Below are 10,482 nucleotides of genomic sequence, written 5' to 3'. Positions count from 1 at the left end.
GATACAATCTTCCCAGCTCTGCAGATTCTGCTGTGAGGAGGCAGAGTCATTAGATCATTTATTTTGCTTTGTCTGTATGTAGCTTGTTTTTGGTCACAGGTCCAGGAATGGCTGAAGAATTGCAACATTTCCCTAGAACTAACGCTGCAGATGTCATGTCTTGTTATGTCTGTTCCTGTCCTTTCTCTTCACTCTGTCTCTCTCTGCTGGTCTTTTTAGGTTACCTTCTCTGTCTCTCATTCTTCAGCTGTTCTACATCTCCCCTAACTAGCTCTTTCACTCTTCCCCACCTGTTCTCTCTTCCCCCTCTGATTAGGTCTCTATTTCTCTCTCTGTTCCTGCTACTTTCAGTGTCTGATTCTTGTTTGTGTTTTTGATGCCAGAAGCAAGCTGTCGTCCCGTTTGCTTCCACCTTGTCCTATCCTGTCGGAGTCTGCCTGGCAGGTGCATCCTGCATTATACTAACGTTCTTTTTGTTCCATTGACTACGTTGGAAGAAGATTTATGCCATTCCTGTTTTTCATTAAAGAACTCTGTTTTCTGTTAAAACCGCTTTTGGGTCTTCACTCAAGTACATAACAGAAGAATCAGACCAAGAATGGACCCAGCGGCTCCGGACCCTTTTCACTCCGCCGTCGAGATCCAGGGAGCGATGCTAGGCAGACACGAGGAGGAATTGTCTGCTGCTCGACATGCCGTTGAGACCCTGGCCGTCCAAGTCTCCGACCTCACAAGACAGGAGGCTTCCAGGGCCCTGTCTTCCCTATGTCAGGGGAATCGATCCATAACGGATTATTCTATTGAGTTTCGCACTCTCGCTGCCTCTAGTGACTGGAACGAGCCGGCTTTGCTCGCTCGTTTTCTGGAGGGTCTCCTCGTCGAGGTTAAGGATGAGATCCTCTCCCGGGAGGTTCCTTCCAGTCTGGACTCCTTAATAGCTCTCGCTATTCGCATAGAGCGACGGTTTGATCTTCGTCGCCGAGCTCGTGGAAAGGAGCTCGCGTTCTCCGTTGCTCCCCTCTCCACATCACTGCCACCTGCCGCATCACTGCCACCCTCCTCCGCCGGCTCGGATGCTGAGCCTATGCAGCTGGGGGTATCCGCATATCGGCCAAGGAGAAGGAACGGAGAATCACCAATCGCCTCTGTCTCTACTGCGGCTCCGCTGGTCATTTTGTCACCTCATGTCCAGTAAAAGCCAGAGCTCATCAGTAAGAGGAGGGCTACTGGTGAGCGCAACTACTCAGGCCTCTCCTTCTGGATCACGCACTACCTTTCCGGTCCATCTCCGCTGGCCCGGTTCATCTGCTTCCTGCAGTGCCTTGATAGACTCTGGGGCGGAGGGCTGTTTTATGGACGAGACCTGGGCTCGGGAACATGACATTCCTCTCAGACAGTTAGGGGAGCCCACGGCCTTGTTCGCTTTAGATGGTAGTTCTCTCCCCAAGATTCAGCGTGAGACGCTGCCTTTAACCCTCACTGTCTCTGGTAATCATAGCGAAACCATTTCTTTTTTAATTTTTCGTTCACCTTTTACACCTGTTGTTTTGGGTCATCCCTGGTTAGTGCGCCATAACCCTTCTATTAATTGGTCTAGTAATACTATCCTATCCTGGAATGTTTCTTGTCATGTGACCTGTTTAATGTCTGCTATCCCTCCTGTTTCCTCTGTCTCTTCTTCACAGGAGGAGCCTGGCGATTTGACAGGGGTGCCGGAGGAGTATCACGATCTGCGCACGGTGTTCAGTCGTTCCAAGGCCACTTCTCTCCCTCCACACCGGTCGTATGACTGTAGTATTGATCTCCTTCCGGGAACTACTCCCCCGGGGTAGATTATACTCTCTGTCGGCTCCCGAACGTAAGGCTCTCGAGGATTATTTGTCGGTTTCGCTCGACGCCGGTACCATAGTCTCCTCCTCCTCTCCCGCCGGAGCGGGGGTTTTTTTGTTCAGAAGAAGGACGGGTCCCTGCGCCCATGCGTGGATTATCGAGGGCTGAATGACATAACAGTTAAGAATCGTTATCCGCTTCCTCTTATGTCTTCAGCCTTCGAGATCCTGCAGGGAGCCAGGTTTTTCACCAAATTGGACCTTCGTAACGCCTACCATCTCGTGCGCATCAGGGAGGGGGACGAGTGGAAGACGGCGTTTAACACTCCGTTAGGGCACTTTGAATACCGGGTTCTTCCTTTCGGCCTCGTTAACGCTCCAGCTGTCTTTCAGGCACTAGTTAACGACGTCCTGAGAGACATGCTGAACATTTTTGTTTTCGTTTACATGGACGATATCCTGATTTTTTCACCGTCTCTCTCGATTCATGTTCAGCACGTGCGACGCGTCCTCCAGCGCCTTTTGGAGAACTGTCTTTATGTGAAGGCTGAGAAGTGCACTTTTCATGCCGCCTCTGTCCCTTTTCTCGGTTCCGTTATTTCCGCTGAGGGCATTAAGATGGATCCCGCTAAGGTCCAGGCTGTCATTGATTGGCCCGTTCCTAAGTCACGCGTCGAGCTGCAGCGCTTTCTGGGCTTCGCTAATTTCTATCGTCGTTTCATCCGTAATTTCGGTCAGGTGGCAGCTCCCCTCACAGCCCTTACTTCTGTTAAGACGTGCTTTAAGTGGTCCGTTTCCGCCCAGGAGCTTTTGATCTTCTTAAGAATCGTTTTACATCCGCACCTATTCTTGTTACACCTGACATCTCTAGTCAGTTTGTTGTTGAGGTTGACGCGTCAGAGGTGGGCGTGGGAGCCATTCTTTCTCAGCGCTCTCTCTGACGGCAAGGTCCATCCTTGCGCGTTTTTCTCTCATCGCTTATCGCCGTCAGAACGTAACTATGATGTTGGTAATCGCGAACTGCTCGCCATCCGCTTAGCCCTAGGCGAATGGCGACAGTGGTTGGAGGGGGCGACCGTTCCTTTTGTCGTTTGGACTGACCATAGGAACCTTGAGTACATCCGTTCAGCCAAACGACTTAATGCGCGTCAGGCTCGTTGGGCTCTGTTTTTCGCTCGTTTCGAGTTTGTTATTTCTTATCGTCCGGGCTCAAAGAACACCAAGCCTGATGCTTTATCTCGTCTCTTCAGTTCTTCTGAGGTCTCCACCGACCCCGAGGGGATTCTCCTGACGGGCGTGTTGTCGGGTTGACTGTCTGGGGAATTGAGAGGCAGGTAAAGCAAGCACTCGCTCACACTCCGTCGCCGCGAGCTTGTCCTAGGAACCTTCTGTTCGTTCCCGTTCCTACTCGTCCGGCCGTTCTTCAGTGGGCCCACTCTGCCAAGTTAGCCGGCCACCCCGGCGTTCGGGGTACGCTCGCTTCCATTCGCCAGCGTTTCTGGTGGCCCACTCGGGAACGTGACGCGCGTCGATTTGTCGCCGCTTGTTCGGTCTGCGCGCAGACTAAATCTGGGAACTCTCCTCCTGCCGGCCGTCTCAGACCGCTTCCCATTCCCTCTCGACCGTGGTCTCACATCGCTTTAGATTTTATCACCGGACTGCCTTCATCAGCGGGGAAGACAGTTATTCTTACGGTTGTCGATAGATTCTCTAAGGCGGCTCATTTCATTCCTCTCGCTAAGCTCCCTTCTGCTAAGGAGACGGCTCAGATCATTATCGAGAATGTTTTTCGAATTCATGGCCTTCCGTCTGACGTCGTTTCCGACAGAGGCCCGCAGTTCACGTCTCAATTTTGGAGGGAGTTTTGCCGTTTGATTGGGGCTTCCGTCAGTCTCTCGTCCGGCTTTCATCCCCAGTCTAACGGTCAAGCCGAACGGGCCAATCAGACTGTTGGTCGCATTTTACGCAGTCTTTCTTTTCGTAACCCTGCGTCTTGGTCAGAACAGCTCCCCTGGGCAGAGTACGCCCACAACTCGCTTCCCTCGTCTGCTACCGGTCTATCTCCTTTTCAGAGTAGCCTCGGGTACCAGCCTCCGCTGTTCTCATCTCAGCTCGCCGAGTCCTGCGTCCCCTCCGCTCAGGCTTTTGTCCAGCGTTGCGAGCGCACCTGGAAGGGGGTCAGGTCGGCACTTTGCCGTAATAGGGCGCAGACTGTGAGGGCCGCTAATAAGCGTAGGACCAAGAGTCCTAGATATTGTTGCGGTCAGAGAGTATGGCTCTCCACTCAGAACCTTCCCCTTAAGACAGCTTCTCGCAAGTTGGCCCCGCGGTTCATTGGTCCGTTCCGTATTTCTCAGGTCATTAATCCTGTCGCAGTGCGACTTCTTCTCCCGCGCTATCTTCGTCGCGTTCACCCGGTCTTCCATGTCTCCTGTGTTAAGCCTGTTCTTCGCGCCCGCTCGTCCCTCCCCCCATCCTTGTCGAGGGCGCACCCATCTACAGGGTTCGTAAGATTTTGGACATGCGCCCTCGGGGCCGTGGTCATCAGTACCTAGTGGATTGGGAGGGGTACGGTCCTGAGGAGAGGAGTTGGGTTCCCTCTCGGGACGTGCTGGACCGTTCGCTGATCGATGATTTCCTCCGTTGCCGCCAGGTTTCCTCCTCGAGTGCGCCAGGAGGCGCTCGGTGAGTGGGGGGTACTGTCATGTCTTGTTATGTCTGTTCCTGTCCTTTCTCTTCACTCTGTCTCTCTCTGCTGGTCTTTTTAGGTTACCTTCTCTGTCTCTCATTCTTCAGCTGTTCTACATCTACCCTAACTAGCTCTTTCACTCTTCCCCACCTGTTCTCTCTTCCCCCTCTGATTAGGTCTCTATTTCTCTCTCTGTTCCTGCTACTTTCAGTGTCTGATTCTTGTTTGTGTTTTTGATGCCAGAAGCAAGCTGTCGTCCCGTTTGCTTCCACCTTGTCCTATCCTGTCGGAGTCTGCCTGGCAGGTGCATCCTGCATTATACTAACGTTCTTTTTGTTCCATTGACTACGTTGGAAGAAGATTTATGCCATTCCTGTTTTTCATTAAAGAACTCTGTTTTCTGTTAAAACCGCTTTTGGGTCTTCACTCAAGTACATAACAGCAGATAGCAATACTGGGTGATTTGAAAAGCCATAGTCAATTAATCAATAATATAATAATTATTTTAGCAAAAATATATTTTAAATTTACAATCTGTAGAAGCTATGAGAATGGAACGGTTCGATCCATTTGTGAAGCATCACAGCACAGTTGAAAAATATATGGCAAATAGAAATTCAAAATGGATGATGTTAAGAGACAGATGGGAGAGGATGAATGGAGCTGAAGGGTGGGACTAATAGCAAGATAAAACATGTTAAACCTACGGGGTCTGTAAAATGTCTACAGGTTCAGAACTTTTGTCAAATAGCACAGTTACAAATAGAAATATAACTGGATGGACATCAGAAATAGAGGAAGGACTAAAAACAAACAAAACATAACTATTGTAAAATAGACTGTGTCTGTAAAAGGTGTATAAGGTGTATAAATTGAAGGTAAAAGCCAAAGTGTGTATTAGTTTACTTCAATTGGGGGATCGGTGGTATTGTTTGCGGGGAATAATAATAAAGGTATATTCTTTTAAAAAGTATGTATGTCTATATAGGTATGTGTATTTATACATGTGTATATGTATGTCTATATAGGTATCTGTATTTATACATGTGTATATGTATGTCTATATAGGTATCTGTATTTATACATGTGTATATGTATGTCTATATAGGTATGTGTATTTATACATGTGTATATGTATGCATGCGTGTATGGATATATATATTTACCCAAAAAATATATGGGGGATTGGAAATGACAATTACATTGATGGAGCCAATATTCTTTCCGCAATATTAAGCTGATCAACCACCTAAAAAAGTATTTAATTTTTTAAACATTGAGAGTGTTCTGACCCTGGTGCTGGAGGAGGTACTCAGCTGGAGGTTGAATGTTTGAAGGGGTACGGGACTATAAAGAGTTGGGGAACCACTGATCTAGTGTATATTTAAATCATTACCACTCTCAGGAGAGTGGTACTTAGCAGAGAGCTGGGCAAAGAGGCATTTAAAAAATATATATATATGACGACCGTGTCCTTGAGAATATTAACATCCATAATCCAATGTGCCTTGTCATTGTCAAAGGACTGGCTGGCTCAGTGAAGTGGTTGCCTACTTGTGCTTGACACAGCAAGTCCAAATCTCCAACCAACTCTGCCAGTTTGGCACAGTTTGGGGCCATAGAGTAGTCACATGATTGGCCACATGGTGGCACTACAGGAAAGGAAGTGAATAGATGCATAGACAGTTTTTATATTTCCAGAATGATTATGCAGTGCGTGCTTTATTCATAATCATAGCACGAATGAACCAAAAAATACCATCAGACCACTTTATCATGACAAAACCTCAATTTTTATTATTTTGAATGAACTAATAACAATTCTAGACATAGAGCAGTATCACTTCCTATCACAAACTACTCAAATTAGATTTAGAATAGATATGATTGCACTGGAGAGACACCCTCATTTGGTTGTTCATATGGCGTTATGGGATCCATTGTTGATCTGTGTTGGATTATCTAGCCAGGGCCAGACCCACCATGTTCTGGGCTCTGCTGAAGATGGAATAGTACTGTCGGATGAAGATGTCACCCAGAATCCACAGGTCGGAGCTACTAGACGAGAGACCGGTACGGCAGCCATAGTAGGTGGACTGTACGGGTGGCAGAGAGAGAGAGAACTTGTCAAAACAATGTTACGATCACTTCAAGGCTCCCTAAGATCTACCACAGACACACACAAACACACACACACACACACACCTGGCGGACGTAGGTGGATGCTGGGAGAGTGAAGGCCTGTCCGTGGATGTGGAAGACCATCGATGGCATGTTGTTGATGTTGTTACAGTTCACCACATTCTGAAAAAGAGAGAGAGACAAAGAGAGGGAGGAGAGAGAGGTGTGAGAGGAGAGAGAGACAATGAATTAAACAGCATTTGCTTTGTGAGGTAGACTGTGTGAGTTCTTTTCTGGTTCTTGTTGAGTTATGTCAGTAGTGGTGATGGGAACACATGATCAACACAACGTTATGCCTGGTTCTTTGTGACACATCACCAAAACAATATTACATGACTTACGTCTCCGTTGGCGGAGTGGGCTCCCACAGCACGGGCCATGCTGGAGATGTCGGCCTGAGGTCCCACAATATTAGAGGTGCCGGTGTCCACGATAGCCTGGCAGCCGCCGTTACAGGCCACAATCTGGCCGTTCACAGTCACACTGCAATGGACACACAGATATACACAGATCAGGAGAGATTGCTGCTTGAGAACTGTACTCAACCACTTCATCTACCAGTTACATAGGATTATATAACCCATTAATAACCATTTATAACCCTATAAAACGTACTGTAACTCTAACAGTACCTGTCGACGGTGATCTGCCAGTACATCTGAGAGGACAGGGGGATCCATGCGATCTGGCCGGAGTAGTGGTTGGTGTCAACGCCTCCGAAGGTCACCATGCTACCTACCGCAGAGTTACTGGAGATGGACGACAACAGAGAGCGAGAGGGAGAGAGAAGGGGGAGTGTGAGGGGAGAGAGAGAGAGAGACAGAGAGAGAGAGAGAAAGAGAGAGAGAGAGAGAGAGAGAAGTTGTGTCAGTTCATATTTCCATGTCTGCCAAGCCATGATGGTTTGTAGGAGCCATGTAGCTCTGGTCAACAGTAGTGCACTATACAGGCAATAGGGTTCCATTACAGAAATAGCCCTGGTTGACCTCCACTCTGACCACTCACCGAGTCAGGTAGACAGAGAACATGTCCTGGTTGACGAGATGCTGGGTCATCATGTTGTCAAAGACTGGTGTGGCCTGAGAGGCAGCCAGGCGGGGGTAAGCCAGACCCAGGATACCATCAGCCTTCATATGAGCCATGAAGGGAGCCTCCGATTGACTCAGCCCAAAGATCTGGTTCTTCACAGGGATCCCACCCACCTACAGAGGACCAAGAAGAGGAGGATAATATTTGAGATAGTACTGAAAGCTACACAATGTTTCCAGTCCTCATGTTGTTGTTTTGAATTCTGTTCCTTACCACAACGGTGTCGAAGCCCTCGAAGCCAGTCATACTGCCAGTACCGTATTGGATGGAGAGGCTCTTCCCAGCATTTTTGAAGGTAGAGGACAAACCGGGGTTGAACCTGTTGTGGTTGGCTGGAAGGAGGGGAGACACGATTAGCCTGGGAGTATTTGTGTGTGTTTGTGTGTGAGTGTGTGAGTGTGTTTGTTTGTGTGTGTGTGTGTTACAAACCGCAAGCTGCGCTGCTGCAGTAGACGGAGGGAATCCACAGGTTGGATGATCCAGTGTCAAAGATGACAGTGAAGGACTGAGGTGGAGTTCCAATGGAGATCACTCCAAAGTACGCCAACTAGAGAAGATCAAATAATGAACTAAATATTTGTATTAATAAATACCTCCCCCTACAAAGTACGCCAACTAGAGAAGATCAAATAATGAACTAAATATTTGTATAATAAATACCTCCCCCTACAAAGTACGCCAACTAGAGAAGATCAAATAATGAACTAAATATTTGTATTAATAAATACCTCCCCCTACCCTATGATATTATAAGAATTAGCTGAATTACACCAGAATACCTATAGGTCATCAGTAATCAAATTGTTGATTTCAAACTAAAGTTTTCCTGGTGGATCAATAATTCATTTAGGAGGAAGAGGCCAAAAGACGTGCTTCAGCCTTCTCTGCTGCCTTACATAGTGGAAGGTGTTAAGTGCAATCCATTCTCATGCTTACATCAGCGTCGTTGGTCATCTGCTCGCTGGAGACATATAGGCTCTGGTCGTCAAACCTGGTGGGGTTGAAAGGGAACTTCCCCCTGTACTCATTCCACAGACCCTGCTCCTCCAGGCTCTCCCTGGCACTCTTCCCCTTGATCAGCGGCACCCTGTGGAGGAGGACAAAGTCTGGTTGGGCAAGCAGCTCAGGTCCAGCAGGTTTCTGGTCAAAGGTCCAAGACCTTCTGGTCAAACCATTGTAATAAACGTTATGGCAGCATATGCTAAACAACTGTGTGTGACTATTCAAATCATTCACTCATTTTGGGGTATTACACTTTTCACTGTCTTCTGATCTGTTGTGTAATGTAAATATGGGAGTACAGCAGGAGTACAGCATGAGAATAGCAGGAGAATAGCAGGAGAATAGCAGGAGAATAGCAGGAGAATAGTACGAGTATAGCAGGAGTATAGCAGGAGAATAGCAGGAGAATAGCAGGAGAATAGCAGGAGAATAGTATGAGTATAGCAGGAGTATAGCAGGAGAATAGCAGGAGAATAGCAGGAGAATAGCAGGAGCACATCAGGGGTATATCAGGGGTATAACATGATTAACGTACTGGATGATGCATTCGGAGAGTGCCACCACGGCACACAGAACGATAGCCCACTTCATGATGTGATGTCTGGTCTCCTCAGCAGTCACCTGTAGAACTCGTTCACCTGTGCAAAGAAGCATTTCGTCAATCAACCCATCAAACATAATGTATCGCAATTCCTTTGCTCAGCGTAAATCAAGCGAGGTAGAGACCTTGAGAGGAACCAGACTCACCTGTAGATGCCTGTGGATGAGTGATCTGAGACGTGTGTGTTGTCTTATATACAGACGGTCCACGGTTCTAACTCTGCGTTCTTTATCGCCACGATAAGAGAGTATCCACCTGCCATGATAAGTAATGGTGAAATAATGGACGACCTCGAGACAATGTCAATCTGACGATAACCTGTACAGTATGTTGGTACCAACGGCTACATTACAGTAATGTGTGTATACTGTTGAAATGTGCCAGTTCTAATCATGTAATGGCTAACCTGCCAGACTTCTCTCTAGGATATGAGATGACTTGTGTAGACTCAGTGATATAAAGTAAAGGTCCCCACTTGCAAATACCCTCCTATCAACACACTTTTCCCTCACACGGTTTACTTTAGGATTAGGCATCCTTATTAAGGCTACTGTATCTCTGTTAGGACACAATACCTATCAGCCAGGGATTATGTCATTAACTAACATGGCACATTCACCAGAACATTCACAATGTTAACAAATATCTTGGTGATTATTTAAAGATGAATGTCACTATATGTTTCAAATTGTAACTTTCTTCATGCGGCGAAGGAGAGTCGGACCAAAATGCAGCGTGTAGATTACGATCCATGTTTAATGAAAAAAAACGTAAAACACGAATCAATACAAATACTACAAAACAAAAAGAACGTAACGAAAACCGAAACAGCCTGTACTCGTGTAAACTAACATAGAGACAGGAACAAGGACACTGAGTACAATCACCCATGAAACACACAAAGAATATGGCTACCTAAATATGGTTCCCATTCAGAGACAACGATAATCACCTGACTCTGATTGAGAACCGCCCCAGGCAGCCATAGACTAACGCTAGACATCCCACAAAACCCCAAGACAAAAACACACCACAATAACCCATGTCACACCCTGGCCTGACCGAATAAATGAAGAATAAACATAATATAT

General features: G+C 47.1%; 1 protein-coding gene across 1 annotated transcript; it reads right to left on the bottom strand.

Annotated features, from left to right (window-relative positions):
* Positions 1–6,476: 6,476 nt before the first annotated feature.
* LOC135503774 (pepsin A-like) lies at positions 6,477–9,381 on the bottom strand. Its single transcript, XM_064921919.1, has 9 exons — positions 9,326–9,381; positions 8,725–8,875; positions 8,218–8,335; positions 8,002–8,120; positions 7,705–7,901; positions 7,332–7,448; positions 7,041–7,182; positions 6,724–6,822; positions 6,477–6,614 (listed from the first exon to the last, which is right to left on the bottom strand). The coding sequence occupies exons 1-9, from the start codon at positions 9,379–9,381 to the stop codon at positions 6,477–6,479; spliced, it is 1,137 nt and encodes a 378-aa protein (XP_064777991.1).
* Between the last annotated feature and the right edge of the window lie 1,101 nt (positions 9,382–10,482).

The sequence above is a fragment of the Oncorhynchus masou genome, chromosome 18 (genome assembly GCF_036934945.1).
Source record: "Oncorhynchus masou masou isolate Uvic2021 chromosome 18, UVic_Omas_1.1, whole genome shotgun sequence".
In the NCBI taxonomy this organism is placed as follows: domain Eukaryota; kingdom Metazoa; phylum Chordata; class Actinopteri; order Salmoniformes; family Salmonidae; genus Oncorhynchus; species Oncorhynchus masou.
The sequence above is the reverse complement of the archived record's forward strand: the minus strand, read 5'-3'. Positions and strand labels throughout refer to the sequence as shown.